The sequence below is a fragment of the Schistocerca americana genome, chromosome 1 (genome assembly GCF_021461395.2).
Source record: "Schistocerca americana isolate TAMUIC-IGC-003095 chromosome 1, iqSchAmer2.1, whole genome shotgun sequence".
Taxonomy (NCBI): domain Eukaryota; kingdom Metazoa; phylum Arthropoda; class Insecta; order Orthoptera; family Acrididae; genus Schistocerca; species Schistocerca americana.
Window position 1 is genome coordinate 58049140 of NC_060119.1, and position 26407 is coordinate 58075546.

General features: G+C 60.7%; 1 protein-coding gene across 1 annotated transcript in view; it reads left to right on the top strand.

The window, feature by feature from the left end:
- Positions 1–26407, top strand: part of LOC124596657 (mucin-19-like) — a 107268-nt gene that overhangs the window by 51407 nt on the left and 29454 nt on the right. The window contains exons 5-11 of the mRNA XM_047135890.1: positions 35–6594; positions 6662–7613; positions 7743–9587; positions 9623–10498; positions 10610–11467; positions 11550–12049; positions 12189–14867. Of these exons, the coding sequence (XP_046991846.1) occupies positions 35–6594; positions 6662–7613; positions 7743–9587; positions 9623–10498; positions 10610–11467; positions 11550–12049; positions 12189–14867 (14270 nt within the window). The remainder of the gene's footprint in view (positions 1–34; positions 6595–6661; positions 7614–7742; positions 9588–9622; positions 10499–10609; positions 11468–11549; positions 12050–12188; positions 14868–26407) is intronic.

Genomic DNA, 26407 nt, shown 5'->3' on the forward strand with positions numbered 1-26407 from the left:
CCGCCCAACTGCCAGCTGTGCCCGTCATTCACAGCAGCCAGCCGAGGCCGCCCAGCCGCCAGTTGTGCCCGTCATTCACAGCAGCCAGCCGAGGCCACCCAGCTGCCAGCTGTGCCCATCATTCACAGCAGCCAGCCGAGGCCGCCCAGCTGCCAGCTGTGCCCGTCATTCACAGCAGCCAGCCGAGGCCGCCCAGCCGCCAGTTGTGCCCGTCATTCACAGCAGCCAGCCGAGGCCACCCAGCTGCCAGCTGTGCCCGTCATTCACGGCAGCCAGCCGAGGCCGCCCAACTGCCAGCTGTGCCCGTCATTCACAGCAGCTAGCCGAGGCCGCCCAACCGCCAGCTGTGCCCGTCATTCACAGCAGCCAGCCGAGGCCGCCCAGCCGCCAGTTGTGCCCGTCATTCACAGCAGCCAGCCGAGGCCACCCAGCTTCCAGCTGTGCCCGTCATTCACAGCAGCCTGCCGAGGCCGCCCAGCTGCCAGCTGTGCCCGTCATTCACAGCAGCCAGCCGAGGCCGCCCAGCCACCAGCTGCGCCCGTCGTTCACAGCAGCCAGCCGTGGCCGCCCAGCTGCCAGCTGTGCCCGTCATTCACAGCAGCCAGCCGAGGCCGCCCGGCCACCAGCTGTGCTCGTCATTCACAGCAGCCAGCCGAGGCCGCCCAGCCGCCAGCTGTGTCCGTCATTCACAGCAGCCAGTCGAGGCCGCCCAGCCACCAGCTGCGCCCGTCATTCACAGCAGCCAGCCCAGGCCGCCCAGCCGCCAGCTGTGCCCGTCATTCACAGCAGCCAGCCATGGCCGCCCAGCCGCCAGCTGCGCCCGTCATTCACAGCAGCCAGTCGTGGCCGCCCCGCCGCCAGCTGCGCCCGTCATTCACAGCAGCCAGCCATGGCCGCCCAGCCGCCAGCTGCGCCCGTCATTCACAGCAGCCAGCCGAGGCCGCCCGGCCGCCAGCTGTGCCCGTCATTCACAGCAGCCAGCCGAGGCCGCCCAGCCGCCAGCTGTGTCCGTCATTCACGGCAGCCAGCTGAGGCCGCCCAGCCACCAGCTGCGCCCGTCATTCACAGCAGCCAGCCGAGGCCGCCCAGCCGCCAGCTGTGCCCGTCATTCACAGCAGCCAGCCGAGGCCGCCCAGCCGCCAGCTGCGCCCGTCATTCACAGCAGCCAGCCGAGGCCGCCCAGCTGCCAGCTGTGCCCGTCATTCACAGCAGCCAGCCAAGGCCGCCCAGCCGCCAGCTGTGCCCGTCATTCGCAGCAGCCAGCCAAGGCCGCCCAGCAGCCAGCTGTGCCTGTCATTCACAGCAGCCTGCCGAGGCCGCCCAGCCGCCAGCTGTGCCCGTCATTCACAGCAGCCAGCCGAGGCCGCCCAGCCACCAGCTGTGCCCGTCATTCACAGCAGCCAGCCGAGGCCGCCCAGCCGCCAGCTGTGCCCGTCATTCCCAGCAGCCAGCCGAGGCGGCCCAGCTGCCGGCTGTGCCCGTCATTCACAGCAGCCAGCCATGGCCGACCAGCCACCAGCTGCGCCCGTCATTCACAGCAGCCAGCCGAGGCCGCCCAGCCGCCAGCTGTGCCCGTCATTCACAGCAGCCAGCCATGGCCGCCCAGCCACCAGCAGCGCCCGTCATTCACAGCAGCCAGCCGAGGCCGCCCGGCCGCCAGCTGTGCCCGTCATTCACAGCAGCCAGCCGAGGCCGCCCAGCCGCCAGCTGTGCCCGTCATTCACAGCAGCCAGCCATGGCCGCCCAGCCACCAGCTGCGCCCATCATTCACAGCAGCCAGCCGAGGCCGCCCAGCCGCCAGCTGCGCCCGTCATTCACAGCAGCCAGCCGAGGCCGCCCAGCCGCCAGCTGTGCCCGTCATTCACAGCAGCCAGCCATGGCCGCCCAGCCGCCAGCTGCGCACGTCATTCACAGCAGCCAGCCTTGGCCGCCCAGCCGCCAGCTGCGCCCGTCATTCACAGCAGCCAGCCGAGGCCGCCCAGCCGCCAGCTGTGCCCTTCATTCACAGCAGCCAGTCGAGGCCGCCCAGCCGCCAGCTGTGCCCGTCATTCACAGCAGCCAGCCGAGGCCGCCCAGCCGCCAGCTGCGCCCGTCATTCACAGCAGCCAGCCGAGGCCGCCCAGCTGCCAGCTGTGCCCGTCATTCACAGCAGCCAGCCGAGGCCGCCCAGCCGCCAGCTGTGCCCGTCATTCACAGCAGCCAGCCATGGCCGCCCAGCCACCAGCTGTGCCCGTCATTCACAGCAGCCAGCCTTGGCCGCCCAGCCGCTAGCTGCGCCCGTCATTCACAGCAGCCAGCCGAGGCCGCCCAGCCGCCAGCTGTGCCCGTCATTCACAGCAGCCAGCCATGGCCGCCCAGCCGCCAGCTGCGCCCGTCATTCACAGCAGCCAGTCGAGGCCGCCCAGCCGCCAGCTGCGCCCGTCATTCACATCAGCCATCCATGGCCGCCCAGCCGCCAGCTGCGCCCGTCATTCACAGCAGCCAGCCGAGGCCACCCGGCCGCCAGCTGTGCCCGTCATTCACAGCAGCCAGCCGAGGCCGCCCAGCCGCCAGCTGTGTCCGTCATTCACGGCAGCCAGCTGAGGCCGCCCAGCCACCAGCTGCGCCCGTCATTCACAGCAGCCAGCCGAGGCCGCCCAGCCGCCAGCTGTGCCCGTCATTCACAGCAGCCAGCCGAGGCCGCCCAGCCGCCAGCTGCGCCCGTCATTCACAGCAGCCAGCCGAGGCCGCCCAGCTGCCAGCTGTGCCCGTCATTCACAGCAGCCAGCCAAGGCCGCCCAGCCGCCAGCTGTGCCCGTCATTCGCAGCAGCCAGCCAAGGCCGCCCAGCAGCCAGCTGTGCCTGTCATTCACAGCAGCCTGCCGAGGCCGCCCAGCCGCCAGCTGTGCCCGTCATTCACAGCAGCCAGCCGAGGCCGCCCAGCCACCAGCTGTGCCCGTCATTCACAGCAGCCAGCCGAGGCCGCCCAGCCGCCAGCTGTGCCCGTCATTCCCAGCAGCCAGCCGAGGCGGCCCAGCTGCCGGCTGTGCCCGTCATTCACAGCAGCCAGCCATGGCCGACCAGCCACCAGCTGCGCCCGTCATTCACAGCAGCCAGCCGAGGCCGCCCAGCCGCCAGCTGTGCCCGTCATTCACAGCAGCCAGCCATGGCCGCCCAGCCACCAGCAGCGCCCGTCATTCACAGCAGCCAGCCGAGGCCGCCCGGCCGCCAGCTGTGCCCGTCATTCACAGCAGCCAGCCGAGGCCGCCCAGCCGCCAGCTGTGCCCGTCATTCACAGCAGCCAGCCATGGCCGCCCAGCCACCAGCTGCGCCCATCATTCACAGCAGCCAGCCGAGGCCGCCCAGCCGCCAGCTGCGCCCGTCATTCACAGCAGCCAGCCGAGGCCGCCCAGCCGCCAGCTGTGCCCGTCATTCACAGCAGCCAGCCATGGCCGCCCAGCCGCCAGCTGCGCACGTCATTCACAGCAGCCAGCCTTGGCCGCCCAGCCGCCAGCTGCGCCCGTCATTCACAGCAGCCAGCCGAGGCCGCCCAGCCGCCAGCTGTGCCCTTCATTCACAGCAGCCAGTCGAGGCCGCCCAGCCGCCAGCTGTGCCCGTCATTCACAGCAGCCAGCCGAGGCCGCCCAGCCGCCAGCTGCGCCCGTCATTCACAGCAGCCAGCCGAGGCCGCCCAGCTGCCAGCTGTGCCCGTCATTCACAGCAGCCAGCCGATGCCGCCCAGCCGCCAGCTGTGCCCGTCATTCACAGCAGCCAGCCATGGCCGCCCAGCCACCAGCTGTGCCCGTCATTCACAGCAGCCAGCCTTGGCCGCCCAGCCGCTAGCTGCGCCCGTCATTCACAGCAGCCAGCCGAGGCCGCCCAGCCGCCAGCTGTGCCCGTCATTCACAGCAGCCAGCCATGGCCGCCCAGCCGCCAGCTGCGCCCGTCATTCACAGCAGCCAGTCGAGGCCGCCCAGCCGCCAGCTGCGCCCGTCATTCACATCAGCCATCCATGGCCGCCCAGCCGCCAGCTGCGCCCGTCATTCACAGCAGCCAGCCGAGGCCACCCGGCCGCCAGCTGTGCCCGTCATTCACAGCAGCCAGCCGAGGCCGCCCAGCTGCCAGCTGTGCCCGTCATTCACAGCAGCCAGCCGAGGCCGCCCAGCCGCCAGTTGTGCCCGTCATTCACAGCAGCCAGCCGAGGCCACCCAGCTGCCAGCTGTGCCCGTCATTCACAGCAGCCAGCCGAGGCCGCCCAACTGCCAGCTGTGCCCGTCATTCACAGGAGCTAGCCGAGGCCGCCCAACCGCCAGCTGTGCCCGTCATTCACAGCAGCCAGCCGAGGCCGCCCAGCCGCCAGTTGTGCCCGTCATTCACAGCAGCCAGCCGAGGCCACCCAGCTGCCAGCTGTGCCCGTCATTCACAGCAGCCTGCCGAGGCCGCCCAGCTGCCAGCTGTGCCCGTCATTCACAGCAGCCAGCCGAGGCCGCCCAGCCACCAGCTGCGCCCGTCATTCACAGCAGCCAGCCATTGCCGCCCAGCCGCCAGCTGCGCCCGTCATTCACAGCAGCCAGCCGAGGCCGCCCGGCAGCCAGCTGTGCCCATCATTCACAGCAGCCAGCCGAGGCCGCCCATTCGCCAGCTGTGTCTGTCATTCACGGCAGCCAGCCGAGGCCGCCCAGCCACCAGCTGCGCCCGTCATTCACAGCAGCCAGCCGAGGCCGCCCAGCTGCCAGCTGTGCCCGTCATTCACAGCAGCCAGCCGAGGCCGCACAGCCCCCAGCTGTGCCCGTCATTCACAGCAGCCAGCCGTGGCCGCCCAGCCGCCAGCTGCGCCCGTCATTCACAGCAGCCAGCGGAGGCCGCCCAACTGCCAGCTGTGCCCGTCATTCACAGCAGCCAGCCGAGGCCGCCCAGCCGCCAGCTGTGTCCGTCATTCAGAGCAGCCAGCCGAGGCCGCCCAGCCACCAGCTGCGCCCGTCATTCACAGCAGCCAGCCGAGGCCGCCCAGCTGCCAGCTGTGCCCGTCATTCAAAGCAGCCAGCCGAGGCCGCACAGCCACCAGCTGTGCCCGTCATTCACAGCAGCCAGCCGTGGCCGCTCAGCCGCCAGCTGCGCCCGTCATTCACAGCAGCCAGCCGAGGCCGCCCAACTGCTAGCTGTGCCCGTCATTCACAGCAGCCAGCCATGGCCGCCCAGCCACCAGCAGCGCCCGTCATTCACAGCAGCCAGCCGAGGCCGCCCGGCCGCCAGCTGTGCCCGTCATTCTCAGCAGCCAGCCGAGGCCGCCCAGCCGCCAGCTGTGCCCGTCATTCACAGCAGCCAGCCATGGCCGCCCAGCCGCCAGCTGCGCCCATCATTCACAGCAGCCAGCCGAGGCCGCCCAGCCGCCAGCTGCGCCCGTCATTCACAGCAGCCAGCCAAGGCCGCCCAGCCGCCAGCTGTGCCCGTCATTCACAGCAGCCAGCCATGGCCGCCCAGCCGCCAGCTGCGCACGTCATTCACAGCAGCCAGCCTTGGCCGCCCAGCCGCCAGCTGCGCCCGTCATTCACAGCAGCCAGCCGAGGCCGCCCAGCCGCCAGCTGTGCCCTTCATTCACAGCAGCCAGCCGAGGCCGCCCAGCCGCCAGCTGTGCCCGTCATTCACAGCAGCCAGCCGAGGCCGCCCAGCCGCCAGCTGCGCCCGTCATTCACAGCAGCCAGCCGAGGCCGCCCAGCTGCCAGCTGTGCCCGTCATTCACAGCAGCCAGCCGAGGCCGCCCAGACGCCAGCTGTGCCCGTCATTCACAGCAGCCAGCCATGGCCACCTACCCACCAGCTGTGCCCGTCATTCACAGCAGCCAGCCTTGGCCGCCCAGCCGCTAGCTGCGCCCGTCATTCCAAGCAGCCAGCCGAGGCCGCCCAGCCGCCAGCTGTGCCCGTCATTCACAGCAGCCAGCCATGGCCGCCCAGCCGCCAGCTGCGCCCGTCATTCACAGCAGCCAGTCGAGGCCGCCCAGCCCCCAGCTGCGCCCGTCATTCACAGCAGCCATCCATGGCCGCCCAGCCGCCAGCTGCGCCCGTCATTCACAGCAGCCAGCCGAGGCCACCCGGCCGCCAGCTGTGCCCGTCATTCACAGCAGCCAGCCGAGGCCGCCCAGCCGCCAGCTGTGTCCGTCATTCACAGCAGCCAGCCGAGGCCGCCCAGCCACCAGCTGAGCCCGTCATTCACAGCAGCCAGCCGAGGCCGCCCAGCTGCCAGCTGTGCCCGTCATTCACAGCAGCCAGCCGAGGCCGCACAGCCACCAGCTGTGCCCGTCATTCACAGCAGCCAGCCGTGGCCGCTCAGCCGCCAGCTGCGCCCGTCATTCACAGCAGCCAGCCAAGGCCGCCCAACTGCCAGCTGTGCCCGTCATTCACAGCAGCCAGCTGAGGCCGCCCAACTGCCAGCTGTGCCCGTCATTCACAGCAGCCAGCCGAGGCCGCCCAGCCGCCAGATGTGCCCGTCATTCACAGCAGCCAGCCGAGGCCACCCAGCTGCCAGCTGTGCCCGTCATTCACAGCAGCCAGCCGAGGCCGCCCAGCTGCCAGCTGTGCCCGTCATTCACAGCAGCCAGCCGAGGCCGCCCAGCCGCCAGTTGTGCCCATCATTCACAGCAGCCAGCCGAGGCCACCCAGCTGCCAGCTGTGCCCGTCATTCACAGCAGCCTGCCGAGGCCGCCCAGCTGCCAGCTGTGCCCGTCATTCACAGCAGCCAGCCGAGGCCGCCCAGCCACCAGCTGCGCCCGTCGTTCACAGCAGCCAGCCGAGGCCGCCCAGCTGCCAGCTGTGCCCGTCATTCACAGCAGCCAGCCGAGGCCGCCCGGCCACCAGCTGTGCTCGTCATTCACAGCAGCCAGCCGAGGCCGCCCAGCCGCCAGCTGTGTCCGTCATTCACAGCAGCCAGTCGAGGCCGCCCAGCCACCAGCTGCGCCCGTCATTCACAGCAGCCAGCCCAGGCCGCCCAGCCGCCAGCTGTGCCCGTCATTCACAGCAGCCAGCCATGGCCGCCCAGCCGCCAGCTGCGCCCGTCATTCACAGCAGCCAGTCGAGGCCGCCCCGCCGCCAGCTGCGCCCGTCATTCACAGCAGCCAGCCATGGCCGCCCAGCCGCCAGCTGCGCCCGTCATTCACAGCAGCCAGCCGAGGCCGCCCGGCCGCCAGCTGTGCCCGTCATTCACAGCAGCCAGCCGAGGCCGCCCAGCCGCCAGCTGTGTCCGTCATTCACGGCAGCCAGCTGAGGCCGCCCAGCCACCAGCTGCGCCCGTCATTCACAGCAGCCAGCCGAGGCCGCCCAGCTGCCAGCTGTGCCCGTCATTCACGGCAGCCAGCCGAGGCCGCACAGCCCCCAGCTGTGCCCGTCACTCACAGCAGCCAGCCGTGGCCGCCCAGCCGCCAGCTGCGCCCGTCATTCACAGCAGCCAGCGGAGGCCGCCCAACTGCCAGCTGTGCCCGTCATTCACAGCAGCCATTCGAGGCCGCCCAGCCGCCAGCTGTGTCCGTCATTCAGAGCAGCCAGCCGAGGCCGCCCAGCCGCCAGCTGCGCCCGTCATTCACAGCAGCCAGCCGAGGCCGCCCGACTGCCAGCTGTGCCCGTCATTCACAGCAGCCAGCTGAGGCCGCCCAACTGCCAGCTGTGCCCGTCATTCACAGCAGCTAGCCGAGGCTGCCCAGCCGCCAGCTGTGCTCGTCATTCACAGCAGCCAGCCGAGGCCGCTCAGCCGCCAGTTGTGCCCGTCATTCACAGCAGCCAGCCGAGGCCACCCAGCTGCCAGCTGTGCCCGTCATTCACAGCAGCCAGCCGAGGCCGCCCAGCTGCCAGCTGTGCCCGTCATTCACAGCAGCGAGCCGAGGCCGCCCAGCCACCAGCTGCGCCCGTCGTTCACAGCAGCCAGCCGAGGCCGCCCAGCTGCCAGCTGTGCCCGTCATTCACAGCAGCCAGCCGAGGCCGCCCGGCCGTCAGCTGTGCTCGTCATTCACAGCAGCCAGCCGAGGCCGCCCAGCCGCCAGCTGTGTCCGTCATTCACAGCAGCCAGCCGAGGCCGCCCAGCCACCAGCTGCGCCCGTCATTCACAGCAGCCAGCCAAGGCCGCCCAGCCGCCAGCTGTGCCCGTCATTCACAGCAGCCAGCCATGGCCGCCCAGCCGCCAGCTGCGCCCGTCATTCACAGCAGCCAGTCGAGGCCGCCCAGCCGCCAGCTGCGCCCGTCATTCACAGCAGCCAGCCATGGCCGCCCAGCCGCCAGCTGCGCCCGTCATTCACAGCAGCCAGCCGAGGCCGCCCGGCCGCCAGCTGTGCCCATCATTCACAGCAGCCAGCCGTGGCCGCCCAGCCGCCAGCTGTGTCCGTCATTCACGGCAGCCAGCCGAGGCCGCCCAGCCACCAGCTGCGCCCGTCATTCACAGCAGCCAGCCGAGGCCACCCAGCTGCCAGCTGTGCCCGTCATTCACAGCAGCCAGCCGAGCCCGCACAGCCACCAGCTGTGCCCGTCATTCACAGCAGCCAGCCGTGGCCGCCCAGCCGCCAGCAGCGCCCATCATTCACAGCAGCCAGCCGAGGCCGCCCAACTGCCAGCTGTGCCCGTCATTCACAGCAGCCAGCCGAGGCCGCCCAGCTGCCAGCTGTGCCCGTCATTCACAGCAGCCAGCCGAGGCCGCCCAGCCACCAGCTGCGCCCGTCGTTCACAGCAGCCAGCCGAGGCCGCCCAGCTGCCAGCTGTGCCCGTCATTCACAGCAGCCAGCCGAGGCAGCCCGGCCGCCAGCTGTGCTCGTCATTCACAGCAGCCAGCCGAGGCCGCCCAGCCGCCAGCTGTGTCCGTCATTCACAGCAGCCAGCCGAGGCCGCCCAGCCACCAGCTGCGCCCGTCATTCACAGCAGCCAGTCGAGGCATTCCAGCCGCCAGCTGCGCCCGTCATTCACAGCAGCCAGCCATGGCCGCCCAGCCGCCAGCTGCGCCCTTCATTCACAGCAGCCAGCCGAGGCCGCCCGGCCGCCAGCTGTGCCCATCATTCACAGCAGCCAGCCGAGTCCGCCCAGCCGCCAGCTGTGTCCGTCATTCACGGCAGCCAGCCGAGGCCGCCCAGCCACCAGCTGCGCCCGTCATTCACAGCAGCCAGCCGAGGCCGCCCAGCTGCCAGCAGTGCCCGTCATTCACAGCAGCCAGCCGAGGCCGCACAGCCACCAGCTGTGCCCGTCATTCACAGCAGCCAGCCGTGGCCGCCCAGCCGCCAGCTGCGCCCGTCATTCACAGCAGCCTGCCGATGCCGCCCAACTGCCAGCTGTGCCCGTCATTCACAGCAGCCAGCCGAGGCCGCCCAGCCACCAGCTGTGTCCGTCATTCACAGCAGCCAGCCGAGGCCGCCCAGCCACCAGCTGCGCCCGTCATTCACAGCAGCCAGCCGAGGCCGCCCAGCTGCCAGCTGTGCCCGTCATTCACAGCAGCCAGCCGAGGCCGCACAGCCACCAGCTGTGCCCGTCATTCACAGCAGCCAGCCGTGGCCGCTCAGCCGCCAGCTGCGCCCGTCATTCACAGCAGCCAGCCGAGGCCGCCCAACTGCCAGCTGTGCCCGTCATTCACAGCAGCCAGCTGAGGCCGCCCAACTGCCAGCTGTGCCCGTCATTCACAGCAGCTAGCCGAGGCCGCCCAGCCGCCAGCTGTGCCCGTCATTCACAGCAGCCAGCCGAGGCCGCCCAGCCGCCAGTTGTGCCCGTCATTCACAGCAGCCAGCCGAGGCCACCCAGCTGCCAGCTGTGCCCGTCATTCACAGCAGCCAGCCGAGGCCGCCCAGCTGCCAGCTGTGCCCGTCATTCACAGCAGCCAGCCGAGGCCGCCCAGCCACCACCTGCGCCCGTCGTTCACAGCAGCCAGCCGAGGCCGCCCAGCTGCCAGCTGTGCCCGTCATTCACAGCAGCCAGCCGAGGCCGCCCGGCCGCCAGCTGTGCTCGTCATTCACAGCAGCCAGCCGAGGCCGCCCAGCCGCCAGCTGTGTCCGACATTCACAGCAGCCAGCCGAGGCCACCCAGCCACCAGCTGCGCCCGTTATTCACAGCAGCCAGCCAAGGCCGCCCAGCCGTCAGCTGTGCCCGTCATTCACAGCAGCCAGCCATGGGCGCCCAGCCGCCAGCTGCGCCCGTCATTCACAGCAGCCAGTCGAGGCCGCCCAGCCGCCAGCTGCGCCCGTCATTCACAGCAGCCAGCCATGGCCGCCCAGCCGCCAGCTGCGCCCGTCATTCACAGCAGCCAGCCGAGGCCGCCCGGCTGCCAGCTGTGCCCATCATTCACAGCAGCCAGCCGAGGCCGCCCAGCCGCCAGCTGTGTCCGTCATTCACGGCAGCCAGCCAAGGCCGCCCAGCCACCAGCTGCGCCCGTCATTCACAGCAGCCAGCCGAGGCCGCCCAGCTGCCAGCTGTGCCCGTTATTCACAGCAGCCAGCCGAGGCCGCACAGCCACCAACTGTGCCCGTCATTCACAGCAGCCAGGCGTGGCCGCCCAGCCGCCAGCTGCGCGTGTCATTCACAGCAGCCAGCCGAGGCCGCCCAACTGCCAGCTGTGCCCGTCATTCACAGCAGCCAGCTGAGGCCGCCCAACTGCCACCTGTGCCCGTCATTCACAGCAGCTAGCCGAGGCCGCCCAGCCGCCAGCTGTGCCCGTCATTCACAGCAGCCAGCCGAGGCCGCCCAGCCGCCAGTTGTGCCCGTCATTCACAGCAGCCAGCCGAGGCCACCCAGCTGCCAGCTGTGACCGTCATTCACAGCAGCCAGCCGAGGCCGCCCAGCTGCCAGCTGTGACCGTCATTTACAGCAGCCAGCCGAGGCCGCCCAGCCACCAGCTGCGCCCGTCATTCACAGCAGCCAGCCGAGGCCGCCCAGCTGCCAGCTGTGCCCGTCATTCAGAGCAGCCAGCCGAGGCCGCCCGGCCGCCAGCTGTGCTCGTCATTCACAGCAGCCAGCCGAGGCCGCCCAGCCGCCAGCTGTGTCCGTCATTCACAGCAGCCAGCCGAGGCCGCCCAGCCACCAGCTGCGCCCGTCATTCACAGCAGCCAGCCGAGGCCGCCCAGCCGCCAGCTGTGCCCGTCATTCACAGCAGCCAGCCGAGGCCGCCCAGCCACCTGCTGTGCCCGTCATTCACAGCAGCCGGCCGTGGCCGCCCAGCCACCAGCTGCGCCCGTCATTCACAGCAGCCAGCCGAGGCTGCCCAACTGCCAGCTGTGCCCGTCATTCACAGCAGCCAGCTGAGGCCGCCCACCTGCCAGCTGTGCCCGTCATTCACAGCAGCCAGCCGAGGCTGCCCAGCTGCCAGTTGTGCCCGTCATTCACAGCGGCCAGCCGAGGCCGCCCAGCTCCCAGCTGTGCCCGTCATTCACAGCAGCCAGCCGAGGCCGCCCAGCCGCCAGTTGTGCCCGTCATTCACAGCAGCCAGCCGAGGCCGCCAAGCCGCCAGCTGCGCCCATCATTCACAGCAGCCAGCCGAGGCCGCGCAACTGCCAGCTGTGCCCGTCACTCACAGCAGCCAGCTGAGGCCGCCCAACTGCCAGCTGTGCCCGTCATTCACAGCAGCCAGCCGAGGCCGCCCAGCCGCCAGCTGTGTCCGTCATTCACAGCAGTCAGCCGAGGCCGCCCAGCCACCAGCTGCGCCCGTCATTCATAGCAGCCAGCCGAGGCCGTCCAACTGCCAGCTGTGCCCGTCATTCACAGCAGCCAGCTGAGGCCGCCCAACTGCCAGCTGTGCCCGTCATTCACAGCAGCCAGCCGAGGCCGCCCAGCCACCAGCCGCGCCCATCATTCACAGCAGCCAGACGAGGCCGCCTAGCTGCCAGCTGTGAACGTCATTCGCAGCAGCCAGCCGAGGCCGCCCAGCCGCCAGTTGTGCCCGTCATTCACAGCATTCAGCCGAGGCCGCCCAGCCGCCAGCTGCGCCCGTCATTCACAGCAGCCAGCCGAGGCCGCCCAGCCACCAGCTGTGCCCGTCATTCACAGCAGCCAGACAAGGCCGCCCAACTGCCAGCTGTGCCCGTCATTCACAGCAGCCAGCCGAGGCCGCCCAACTGCCAGCTGTGCCCGTCATTCACAGCAGCCAGCTGAGGCCGCCCAGCCACCAGCTGTGCCCGTCATTCACAGCAGCCAGCCGTGGCCGCCCAGCCGCCAGCTGCGCCCGTCATTCACAGCTGCCAGCTGAGGCCGCCCAACTGCCAGCTGTGCCCGTCGTTCACAGCAGCCAGCTGAGGCCGCCCAACTGCCAGCTGTGCCCGTCATTCACAGCAGCCAGCCGAGGCCGCCCAGCCACCAGCTGCGCCCGTCATTCACAGCAGCCAGCCGAGGCCGCCCAGCTGCCAGCTGTGCCCGTCATTCACAGCAGCCAGCTGAGGCCGCCCAGCCGCCAGTTGTGCCCGTCATTCACAGCAGCCAGCCGAGGCCGCCCAGCCGCCAGCTGCGCCCGTCATTCACAGCAGCCAGCCGAGGCCGCCCAACTGCCAGCTGTGCCCGTCATTCACAGCAGCCAGCTGAGGCCGCCCAACTGCCAGCTGTGCCCGTCATTCACAGCAGCCAGCCGAGGCCGCCCAGCCGCCAGCTGTGTCCGTCATTCACAGCAGCCAGCCGAGGCCGCCCAGCCACCAGCTGCGCCCGTCATTCACAGCAGCCAGCCGAGGCCGCCCAGCTGCCAGCTGTGCCCGTCATTCACAGCAGCCAGGCGAGGCCGCCCAGCCCCCAGCTGTGCCCGTCATTCACAGCAGCCAGCCGTGGCCGCCCAGCCGCCAGCTGCGTCCGTCATTCACAGCAGCCAGCCGAGGCCGCCCAGCCGCCAGTTGTTCCCGTCATTCACAGCAGCCAGCCGAGGCCTCCCAGCTGCCAGCTGTGCCCGTCATTCACAGCAGCCAGTCGAGGCCGCCCAGCCACCAGCTGCGCCCGTCATTCACAGCAGCCAGCCGAGGCCTCCCAGCTGCCAGCTGTGCCCGTCATTCACAGCAGCCAGTCGAGGCCGCCCAGCCACCAGCTGCGCCCGTCATTCACAGCAGCCAGCCGAGGCCGCCCAGCTGCCAGCTGTGCCCGTCATTCACAGCAGCCAGCTGAGGCCGCCCAGCCGCCAGTTGTGCCCGTCATTCACAGCAGCCAGCCGAGGCCGCCCAGCCGCCAGCTGCGCCCGTCATTCACAGCAGCCAGCCGAGGCCGCCCAACTGCCAGCTGTGCCCGTCATTCACAGCAGCCAGCTGAGGCCGCCCAACTGCCAGCTGTACCCGTCATTCACAGCAGCCAGCCGAGGCCGTCCAGCTGCCAGCTGTGCCCGTCATTCACAGCAGCCAGCCGAGGCCATCCAGCTGCCAGCTGTGCCCGTCATTCACAGCAGCCAGCCGAGGCCGCCCAGCCGCCAGCTGCGCCCGTCATTCACAGCAGCCAGCCAAGGCCGCCCAACTGCCAGCTGTGCCCGTCACTCACAGCAGCCAGCCGAGGCCGCCCAACTGCCAGCTGTGCCCGTCATTCACAGCAGCCAGCCGATGCCGCCCAGCCGCCAGCTGTGCCCGTCATTCACAGCAGCCAGCCGAGGCCGCCCAGCCGCCAGTTGTTCCCGTCATTCACAGCAGCCAGCCGAGGCCTCCCAGCTGCCAGCTGTGCCCGTCATTCACAGCAGCCAGTCGAGGCCGCCCAGCCACCAGCTGCGCCCGTCATTCACAGCAGCCAGCCGAGGCCGCCCAGCTGCCAGCTGTGTCCGTCATTCACAGCAGCCAGCCTAGGCCGCCCAGCTGCCAGCTGTGCCCGTCATTCACAGCAGCCAGCCGAGGCCGCCTACTGCCAGCTGTGCCCGTCATTCACAGCAGCCAGCCGTGGCCACCCAGCCGCCAGCTGCGCACGTCATTCACAGCAGCCAGCCGAGGCCACCCAACTGCCAGCTGTGCCCGTCATTCACAGCAGCCAGCCGAGGCCGCCCAGCCACCAGCTGTGCCCGTCATTCACAGCAGCCAGCCGAGGCCGCCCAGCCGCCAGTTGTGCCCGTCATTCGCAGCAGCCAGCCGAGGCCGCCCAGCCGCCAGTTGTGCCCGTCATTCACAGCAGCCAGCCGAGGCCGCCCAGCTGTCAGCTGTGCCCGTCATTCACAGCAGCCAGCCGTGGCCGCCCAGCCACCAGCTGCGCCCGTCATTCACAGCAGCCAGCCGTTGCCGCCCAGCTGCCAGCTGTGCCCGTCATTCACAGCAGCCAGCCGTGGCCGCCCAGCCGCCAGCTGTGCACATCATTCACAGCAGCCAGCCGAGGCCGCCCAACTGCCAACTGTGCCCGTCATTCACAGCAGCCAGCCGTGGCCGCCCAGCCGCCGCTGTGCCCGTCATTCACAGCAGCCAGCCGAGTCCGCCCAGCCGCCAGTTGTGCCCGTCATTCACAGCAGCCAGCCGAGGCCGCCCAGCCGCCACTTGTGCCCGTCATTCACAGCAGCCAGCCGAGGCCGCCCAGCTGCCAGCTGTGCCCGTCATTCACAGCAGCCAGCCGAGGCCGCCCAGCCACTAGCTGCACCCGTCATTCACAGCAGCCAGCCGAGGCCGCCCAGCTGCCAGCTGTGCCCGTCATTCACAGCAGCCAGCCGAGGCCGCCCAGCCACCAGCTGCGCCCGTCATTCACAGCAGCCATACGAGGCCGCCCAGCTGCCAGCTGTGCCCGTCATTCACAGCAGCCAGCCGAGGCCGCCCAGCCACCAGCTGTGCCCGTCATTCACAGCAGCCAGCCGTGGCCGCCCAGCCGCCAGCGGCGCACGTCATTCACAGCAGCCAGCCGTGGCCGCCCAGCTGCCAGCTGTGCCCGTCATTCACAGCAGCCAGCTGAGACCGCCCAGCTGCCAGCTGTGCCCGTCATTCACAGCAACCAACCGAGGCCGCCCAGCCACCAGCTGTGCCCGTCATTCACAGCAGCCAGCCGAGGCCGCCCAGCCGCCACTTGTGCCCGTCATTCACAGCAGCCAGCCGACCGGGCCTGGAGCCGAGACCACGTCCGCCACGTACACCGAGGCGCGAGAGGTCTCCATCGAGAAGCAGGTGACAAAACTCGCGAGCATTTTAAAAGAATCCGACGACGAACCTAAAGAGTCGAGTGACCAGCCGCAATCGGCGTCCAAAGCCAAATGGCGGGGCAACAGACGGCGAAGCCGCAGCAACGGCTCGAACGACGAGAGGATGGAGACCTTTGACGATGAAACGTCGCGGGAAAACAAAACATCGGAGCAGAGGACCTTGTCCTCCGGCCGTACCGCCCATAGCCAGTACAACTCCCGACTCCGCACGGCGCTTAAATGCTGGAACGCTCTGGCTATAACTTCATCACGTGCGATTTAAATAAGATGAATTTCGTTGTGAAGATGGACGCCCTCACAGAATTCCTGCAGCACCGAGCTGCCGATGTGGTAATGTTACAAGAATTTGTCACTACCGACTTAGAACAAATACACGGATTCGACGTCTTCACCAACATAGACGCAGAAACGAGAACTGGAACTACTATAATGGTGAGAAAAGGGATCGACATACAGAACATCGAGACCCTGATTGAAGGCCGCGGAATAACAATCAAAATAGCTGAGACCTACTTCGTCAATATCTATGAGCCGTCAGGCACATAAAATAAGCGAGCCAGAAGCCAGTTCTTAAATGAAGATATCTGTGGGCTCCTTCCACACAACAATAGCAACGTTGTGCTGGGAGGCGACTTCAGCTGCGCGTCTGCTCCGGAAGATCGAGTCCCGCTACCAAATCTGTGCATGGAGCTGCAGGAACTCGTAACAAAACTGAAACTATACGACCCCAACACAACCGAATTCACGTATTACCACAACCGCGGAAGAAGCAGGCTCGACAGGATTTATGTGACCAGGGAGTTCGCCGCCTCTGTATCGCATGTGGAAGTCTGTCCTTTGATCTTCTCCGACCACTGTACCTACAAATGCAAGCTGCAGCTGTCAACAAAAAAGTCCCAGGAGGAAGATCAGTGTGGAAGCTTAACACCCAACAACTCAGTGACCCCAGATTGGGGCAGGAGATCGCGCACACCATAGAAGAAAGCTTACTTATGCGGCGACAATATCCGTCCACCGCACAATGGGGGGTCGAATATGGGAAACCAAAAGTACGGAACCCACTGATCAGGCACAGTGCGGAGAAGGCTTCCTGGAGGAAGAGCACGTCGGACTTTTGCGCACAATATCTAAAGGGCGCACTCGGCGGTCCTCCAGACGACGACCTGCTTCTCACGCGAGTCAGAGGAGTAAAGGCGCGCCTACTACATATCGAGCGTCAACAGATGAAAGGCGTAGTCGTCCGGCGCCAGACACACGGCTCCACCGAGGACGAACCTGCCACGCTGCACCACCAGCAAAAGAAAGGGAAAGGGCAAATAGCAGAGCGATCAGGGAGCTTAGCGACGCAACAGGCCGCAAGATGACAACCGGATGGGACATGATGCGTCACATAGAGGAGCACTTCTCTGACCTCTTCGACGGCGATGTACCAGACGACGCAGAAACAGCGAAAATACGAGAAGAAACGCGCAGACACCTGAACAACGCCGATCGCGCCCTGCTGACCGATGCCGTGTCAGAGGACGAAGTGAGAGCTGTCCTCAAAACGTGAGCCAACGGCAAAGCTCCAGGAGTGTACGGAATACCGCCAGACTTCTACGTCGCCTGCTGCGACAATGTAGGAGGAATAATGACGGAAATTGTCAATGAAATTTTGGACGGAAAGGAGATACCACCCTCGTTCCTGGAAGGGAGAATGCTTCCAAAAACGAAAGCTCCGGAAGTGCTAACAGACTTCCGGCCAATAACTCTCGTACCGCGGACTACACGTTAATAGCAAAATGCGTCGCTGAAAACATGAAGCTCGCCCTGAAAAAAGCCATCAGCCCGTGGCAGACATGTGCAGTGGTAGGCAGGAACACCTTCGACGCCGTCTGCACGTACAGAGACGTTACAGCCCACGCTGCATCCAACAGAGCGACTGCAGCGATCATTACTGTCGACTTCCAGAAGGTCTTCGACGGGATCGGTCATCAGTGCCTGCTAAAGACCTTGACAAGACCCGGTTTTGGCCCCAAATTGTCGCAGATCATCGAAAACATATTGACCGATGCCGCACCACGAGTGACTGTAAATGGCTGGATATCTCCGCCAATAAAACTGGGAAAATCTGTGAGGCAAGGGTGTCCACAGTCGATGGCATTATTCACAGTAGCCCTCGACCCAGTCCTCAGAAAACTCGCCGCCACCATCAACGGCTACAAGTTGCAGGATACTAAAGTAACATGTATGGCATATGCCGATGACATGAGCATTTTTGTGGACGGAGAAGAGGATATTGACAAAGTCTTCCCAATAATAGAATCTTTCGGCAAAGCATCTGGGGCGAAAACCAACCCCAAGGAAAAAGGGAACGCGAAATTGAGAGAGGTACCATTACCAGGTGACCGAAAAATATGTGATAGGTGTCCAGTTGCAGACCTGCCCACTGATAATGGCCGCAGAAAACTGGCGGAACGTCTTGAACACCACCAGAGGGCTCGTGAGGACCCATTCCAACAAACACCTAACGTTAGATCAATACGCAGCTGATCAACGTAACAATCCTGGCGAAGGCTTGGTACATGGCACAAGTCACAAATGTACCGACAGAAATAGAGAAGTCCATAAGAAGCGCTGTGTGCTACCTGCTGTGGAGGCGGGAAATTTTTAAAACGTCACAAGCCACCAGCACACTCATTAGAGAAGAAGGGGCGCTGGGGCTGAATGACGTTACAACGACAAAATGCGCGGCACTGTTGCTCCATAGAGCAATAAAACTGGAGGACAGAAGTGTAGACTGTACCACGTCGTCTCTACTCCAGCAATACAGACCAGACTGCGAGGAAGCGCCGGTAGACGCCACTCGGATACCCTTCAAGATGCGCTGCCTGAAGCATAGACAGTAGCTACATCACACCCACCTTAGCAGTTAGAGAAATGAGAACATCAGGAAAAATGTATTGTGCATTACGAGGTAAAGAAGGCAGAAGACACATACCCACGAACGAGAGTCTAGCACGCATCGGCATGCGCGAGACGCCACACTGCGAAGCGTGCTACCACGTTGATTCTCTGGAACACCGTTTCACATGTCCGACAAGTCAGGAGACATGGGAGACATGCAGAAGAATGGTGGCACATATGAACAGGGCGGACCGCCGAACTACAGCAGTCACAGCCCTCACGGTCCCTGCTGCAGAACGTTTCCCACAACCCAAGCGCGTCGACACCATGTGGACATTAGCGATGACAGCGCACGCAATAATCGCGAAAAAGCAAACGGACGCTATGCAGTTCCTCACACATCACTGGGAGGAGCACAAGAGATCCAGACAGAAAAGCAGGAAATTGTCACTTTACCTAAGGACGTTATTAATACTGATAATTTACACGTTGTCTTTGTACGCCAATTGGCACATGTTTCTCGGCACGAGCGAATCTTGCCCTGGTTTCAGAGTAACTACGCTCGCCGATTACACTCAGACGGTTGTGAGCTCTGCAAGATCCATGAACTATTTTGTATTTACGTAACAAACCCTAATTCTAGGACTATCTTTCATTTTTGACAAATGGATCTATGCCGACAATTGTAAAAACGGCGATGGTACATTAGTCCTTACTAATGTAAAGTTGTAAGTATCAGTCGTCGTTATCATATTTCTGTAATGCAAGAGTTCTCTAATTTGTGTTAAAATTTATTCTTGCCTTAAGTTTCATACTTTTCTAATGTAAGCTATGATGTTCATTGTCCTTAGGCTACCTTCTGAAGAAGACAAATTTATACACTCTTGGAAATTGAAATAAGAACACCGTGAATTCATTGTCCCAGGAAGGGGAAACTTTATTGACACATTCCTGGGGTCAGATACATCACATGATCACACTGACAGAACCACAGGCACATAGACACAGGCAACAGAGCATGCACAATGTCGGCACTAGTACAGTGTATATCCACCTTTCACAGCAATGCAGGCTGCTATTCTCCCATGGAGACGATCGTAGAGATGCTGGATGTAGTCCTGTGGAACGGCTTGCCATGCCATTTCCACCTGGCGCCTCAGTTGGACCAGCGTTCGTGCTGGACGTGCAGACCGCGTGAGACGACGCTTCATCCAGTCCCAAACATGCTCAATGGGGGACAGATCCGGAGATCTTGCTGGCCAGGGTAGTTGACTTGCACCTTCTAGAGCACGTTGGGTGGCACGAGATACATGCGGACGTGCATTTTCCTGTTGGAACAGCAAGTTCCCTTGCCGGTCTAGGAATGGTAGAACGATGGGTTCGATGACGGTTTGGATGTACCGTGCACTATTCAGTGTCCCCTCGACGATCACCAGTGGTGTACGGCCACTGTAGGAGATCGCTCCCCACACCATGATGCCGGGTGTTGGCCCTGTGTGCCTCGGTCGTATGCAGTCCTGATTGTGGCGCTCACCTGCACGGCGCCAAACACGCATACGACCATCATTGGCACCAAGGCAGAAGCGACTCTCATCGCTGAAGACGACACGTCTCCATTCGTCCCTCCATTCACGCCTGTCGCGACACCACTGGAGGCGGGCTGCACGATGTTGGGGCGTGAGCGGAAGACGGCCTAACGGTGTGCGGGACCGTAGCCCAGCTTCATGGAGACGGTTGCGAATGGTCCTCGCCGATACCCCAGGAGCAACAGTGTCCCTAATTTGCTGGGAAGTGGCGGTGCGGTCCCCTACGGCACTGCGTAGGATCCTACGGTCTTGGCGTGCATCCGTGCGTCGCTGCGGTCCGGTCCCAGGTTGACGGGCACGTGCACCTTCCGCCGACCACTGGCGACAACATCGATGTACTGTGGAGACCTCACGCCCCACGTGTTGAGCAATTCGGCGGTACGTCCACCCGGCCTCCCGCATGCCCACTATACGCCCTCGCTCAAAGTCCGTCAACTGCACATACGGTTCACGTCCACGCTGTCGCGGCATGCTACCAGTGTTAAAGACTGCGATGGAGCTCCGTATGCCACGGCAAACTGGCTGACACTGACGGCGGCGGTGCACAAATGCTGCGCAGCTAGCGCCATTCGACGGCCAACACCGCGGTTCCTGGTGTGTCCGCTATGCCGTGCGTGTGATCATTGCTTGTACAGCCCTCTCGCAGTGTCCGGAGCAAGTATGGTGGGTCTGACACACCGGTGTCAATGTGTTCTTTTTTCCATTTCCAGGAGTGTATCTCCAGAATGAGATTTCCACTCTGCAGCGGAGTGTGCGCTGATATGAAACTTCCTGGCAGAAGTAAAGCTGTGAGTACCAGCCGTGAGTCGTGCTTCGGTAGCTCAGTTGGTAGAGCACTTGCCCGCGAAAGGCAAAGGTCCCGAGTTCGAGTCTCGGTCGGGCACACAGTTTTAATCTGCCAAGAAGTTTCAAATTTATATCGGTCGAAACCTAGGTAAAGAATTTCTTTATCCATTGCAACTAGTCGGCTGGTTATAATTTTATTACGTGGAACCGTTTCTGTTGTGCAGCTGTGTTTAAAATATAGAAATGTAAATAATATTAGATGTGTTCTGTTACGGCTCCACATATATTGCATACCCAAATAGTGTGCAAATAAATCTGTGAAACATATCTCGCCACGTCGAAGATGATTATGTAAGTACATTTACGAAACAAACACCTCTCTGCAACCCGAATCAAAAGCACGCTAAGGTTATATAGAATGTGTTTGTTCACATATACAAATATTAATATGTGTAAGATTTCTTCTCGTTTTATACTGTGTGTCTCAAATGTGTTCCTTCCCCCCACCCCCCACCCCACCCCCCAACCCCCTCACCCCCACCCCCACCCCCACCCGCACCCCCCCCCTCTCTCTCTCTCTCTCTCTCTCTCTCTCTCTCTCTCTACCTCTCCCTCTCCTTCTCTCTCCCTCTCCTCAACAGTTTCGTAACTACATAGTTAAACCAAGTATGGTACCTTCCTCCTTTTATATATACACTTGTAACTGATCATTGTTTTCTTACATGTAAGCCATAGCCAGTAAGATAACACTACAACTACCCTTTATGAGATGACATACTATGCCACCAGATCAATACCTCTCCCAAAGCCAGAAACTTTGAAGTGATAGAAATATCAACCCATAAAATCATCAAAAACCGAAACAAAAACTGTAAAAGATTGAAAATCTCAATGTCCCTCTGACATACACAACTACATTACTAGAACTAAAATAAAATCAGAGCAACATTATAAATCAGCTTGCAAGTGAAAAATAAATCACCAAATAGACAATTCAAGAAACAAGTTTGTGTATCACAAATCATCGTCAGCAAAAGAAAAGAAAAAGTCTGTCGAAAACTAACCGGAAATGAACACAAGAAAATGAAAGGTACCTTTATAGGTATCAATGTATTGTTTCCTTGTAAATAAAAGTTTATTGCGTTACAAAAAAAATTCACTAAATTTATTTGTTGAGGAATCTTTACCCAATTTCAATAGAAGAGTATTAAAGGCAAACAAGCCACTGCTTTTATCTGGCGACATCCTGGCAGGATCTTACTGATAGGAATTCCCGAACCATACGCAGCCAGAACATTGTTTTCGATCAGTTTAAAACTTTTCTTGTAACTTATACTTTTTCATTTCCACAGGTTGCTTTGCTATTCTGTTTGTATCTGGCGTATCTGCGTAGTTAATATACCATTGTTCGATTTCTTCTGTGTTTTTTGTGTGCTTCTTTTGAGGATATTAATTAATTAATTAATTTTTTGTCTTTGCAATGCTCAGTTTATTTTCAGTTTGGTAGGTTGCCCGTGTGGAAGTAAAGAGGCGAAAGAGCGCGAGGTCAGCGACTTATTAAATAATGTTGTGGGCGACAGTCGTTAGAATGAGCGTTGACACCCTCTCAGGCGTGAGAAAGTTACAGGAGTCGGACGACTCTCTCGGAGCCACGAATGAGGGTAGCGCGCCCATTCCAAGGACGGTGAAACAGGCGGTTCCGTTAGCCGATAGAATGGCCCGGGCGGCCAGCGAACCGACCGCGGGCGAGGGCCCTGGGGCGGGCCGCTGCAGGTCCCTCCCCTCACCACTGCCGGCACGTGCCCACGGCTCGGGCAGGCCGAAGCAGCGGAACCGTAGTTGTTGTTGTGGTCTTCGGTCCTGAGACTGGTTTGATGCAGCTCTCCATGCTACTCTATCCTGTGCAAGCTTCTACATCTCCCACTACCTACTGCAAGCTCCATCCTTCTGAATCTGCTTAGCGTATTCATCTCTTCATCTCCCTCTACGATTTTTACCCTCCACGCTGCCCTCAAATACTAAATTGGGGATCCCTTGATGCCTCAGAACATGTCCTACCAACCGATCCCTTCTTCTGGTCAAGTTGTGCCACAAACTTCTCTTCTCCCCAATCCTATTCAATACCTCCTCGTTAGTTATGTGATCTACCCATCTAATCTTCAGCATTCTTCTGTAGCACCACATTTCGAAAGTTTCTATTCTCTTCTTGTCTAAACTATTTATCGTCCATGTTTCACTTCCACACACGGCTACACTCCATACAAATACTTTCAGACACGATTTCCTGACACTTAAATCTATACTCGATTTTAACAAATTTCTCTTCTTCAGAAACGCTTTCCTTGCCATTGCCCGTCTACATTTTATATCCTCTCTACTTCGACCATCATCAGGTATTTTGCTCCCCAAATAGCAAAACTCCTTTACTGCTTTAAGTGTCTCATTTCCTAATCTAATTCTCTCTGCATCACCCGACTTAATTCGACTACATTCCATTATCCTCGTTTTGCTTTTGTTGATGTTCATCTTACATCCTCCTTTCAAGTCACTGTCCATTCCGTTCAACTGCTCTTCCAAGTCATTTGCTGTCTCTGACAGAATTACAATGTCATGGGCGAACCTCAAAGTTTTTATTTCTTCTCCATGGATTTTAGTACCTACTCCCAATTTTTCTTTTGTTTCCTTCACTGCTTGCTCAATACACAGATTGAATAACATTGGGAAGAGGCTACAACCCTGTCTCACTCCTTTCCGAACCACTGCTTCCATCTTAGAAGGTAGATTAAGGAAAGGCAAACCTACGTTTCTAGCATTGGTAGACTTAGAGAAAGCTTTTGACAATGTTGACTGGAATACTCTCTTTCAAATCCTGAAGGTGGTAGGGGTAAAATACAGGGAGCGAAAGGCTATTTACAATTTGTACAGAAAGCACAGGGCAGTGGAACCATGACCCCACAAATGCCGGACATTTGCCACACTTGCCCTTTCGCCAGGTAGCCTGAGTAGCGTTCGCTCAGGTAAGGGACGCCCTTCCTCGTACTACTTCTGTCCGCTTTCGAACCGCCGTCTCCACATCTAATTCGATACAACCAGTACGCAAGGGACCTTCTTCTTCGACATCTAGGCGAAATACAGAGCTTCTTTTCCGAAATCGAAATATTTATAACTTTTGGGAAACGAAAGCAATACCGACGATTATGTCAGTATGTAATTAGTTCTGCCAAGTACAAATATAGATCCCTCTGTCTGTACGGTAGCTTCCTTTCACGCTTACTGATTGCGATAGAAACAGTCCATCGCCATGGGAGCAACAAGAAAGGAACGGTGTAAAGAGAATGCTAATGTACGCTAATCATTTCTTTTTGATTATTTCATTTGTGCCTACTTTAATTACTACAACTGCATGCCCAAAAGACAAGAAGGAAAGAAGAAATGGGTATGCGAATGTTTCATAAGAAGAACGACGTACTCCATATTAATTTACTCTCTAAAATCCGATATCCCTTGCGGCGAAACATTAGTTAATAAAGTGTAGCGGGACAATGTTCAAAACATGACTGAAAATACGTTCACTAAATAGAGATAAGAACATCTATGATTGACGTGTCATCTAAAGTCAACGTACAATTTCAAAATGTTAGAAATAAGGAAACGAAGTAATACAGAATGCTATGCTTGTGTCGTACGTTCTTGTTCTAGATTGTTTAGCTCTGGTATTTACAGGGCCACAGTCAAAGCATCCTAGGTTTTGGAGGGAAAAGCCGTAATTGTAATGATCTGCACTACAACAGAAACAAATAGCACAACTTAAGGAAAAACAATGCAATGTGTGTTCCAGCTCACAAGCGACATTGGAGCAGGTAGTTCCTGTGACTTAGTACTGGCAGAGGTTATATTCGACAACCGGAATAAATTAATAACTGGCTTTTTTTACCGACCCCTGGTCTCAAATGAAACAGTTTCTAAGCAGTTCAAAGGAAACTTGAGCCTCATCACAAATAGGTACTCTACTCACACAATTATAGTTGGCAGTGACTTCAATCTACCTTCAGTATGTTGACAAAAATACATTTTCAGCCCTATTGGAGATAGAAAACAACTTCCGTAATTGTTCTTAAATTTTTTTTAAATTTTTTGAACAATTAGTTCACGCGGCCATTCAAATTGTAAATGGATACGAAAGCACACTTGTCCTCTTAGCCACAAATAATCCTCAGCATCACGACGGATACAGGGATTAGTGAACTCACAGTGGTAGCGAGGCTCAATTCCGTAACAAAGAAATTCACCACAACTAAACGCGAAATATACACTCCTGGAAATTGAAATACGAACACCGTGAATTCATTGTCCCAGGAAGGGGAAACTTTATTGACACATTCCTGGGGTCAGATACATCACATGATCACACTGACAGAACCACAGGCACATAGACACAGGCAACAGAGCATGCACAATGTCAGCACTAGTACAGTGTATATCCACCTTTCGCAGCAATGCAGGCTGCTATTCTCCCATGGAGACGATCGTAGAGATGCTGGATGTAGTCCTGTGGAATGGCTTGCCATGCCATTTCCACCTGACGCCTCAGTTGGACCAGCGTTCGTGCTGGACGTGCAGACCGCGTGAGACGACGCTTCATCCAGTCCCAAACATGCTCAATGGGGGACAGATCCGGAGATCTTGCTGGCCAGGGTAGTTGACTTACACCTTCTAGAGCACGTTGGGTGGCACGGGATACATGCGGACGTGCATTGTCCTGTTGGAACAGCAAGTTCCCTTGCCGGTCTAGGAATGGTAGAACGATGGGTTCGATGACGGTTTGGATGTACCGTGCACTATTCAGTGTCCCCTCGACGATCACCAGTGGTGTACGGCCAGTGTAGGAGATCGCTCCCCACACCATGATGCCGGGTGTTGGCCCTGTGTGCCTCGGTCGTATGCAGTCCTGATTGTGGCGCTCACCTGCACGGCGCCAAACACGCATACGACCATCATTGGCACCAAGGCAGATGCGACTTTCATCGCTGAAGACGACACGTCTCCATTCGTCCCTCCATTCACGCCTGTCGCGACACCACTGGAGGCGGGCTGCACGATGTTGGGGCGTGAGCGGAAGACGGCCTAACGGTGTGCGGGACCGCAGCCCAGCTTCATGGAGACGGTTGCGAATGGTCCTCGCCGATACCCCAGGAGCAACAGTGTCCCTAATTTGCTGGGAAGTGGCGGTGCGGTCCCCTACGGCACTGCGTAGGATCCTACGGTCTTGGCGTGCATCCGTGCGTCGCTGCGGTCCGGTCCCAGGTCGACGGGCACGTGCACCTTCCGCCGACCACTGGCGACAACATCGATGTACTGTGGAGACCTCACGCCCCACGTGTTGAGCAATTCGGCGGCACTTCCACCCGGCCTCCCGCATGCCCACTATACGCCCTCGCTCAAAGTCCGTCAACTGCACATACGGTTCACGTCCACGCTGTCGCGGCATGCTACCAGTGTTAAAGACTGCGATGGAGCTCCGTATGCCACGGCAAACTGGCTGACACTGACGGCGGCGGTGCACAAATGCTGCGCAGCTAGTGCCATTCGACGGCCAACACCGCGGTTCCTGGTGTGTCCGCTGTGCCGTGCGTGTGATCATTGCTTGTACAGCCCTCTCGCAGTGTCCGGAGCAAGTATGGTGGGTCTGACACACCGGTGTCAACGTGTTCTTTTTTCCATTTCCAGGAGTGTATCTATTTATAAAAGCAGCTAAAAATTCGGATGACTTCTTTCTAAGAGACAGTCTCCAACCCTTCCAAACTGTGTAAGTGAACACCATATGTGGCTTAAGTTCAAAGAAATAGTATCAACAGCACTCGAGAGATTCATACCAAATAAATTAATAAGAGACGATTCTGATCCCCCATGATACACAAAACACAATAGAAAGCTGCTTCAGGAGCACCGTAAAAGGCACGTATAATTTAGACGAACGCAAAATCTCCAAGATTGGCGAAGTTTTACTGAGGCTCGAAATTTGGTGCGGATTTAACAGTGCATTTAACAGTTTCCACAACGAAACTCTCTCTAGAAATGTGGCGGAAAAATCCAGAGAGATTCTG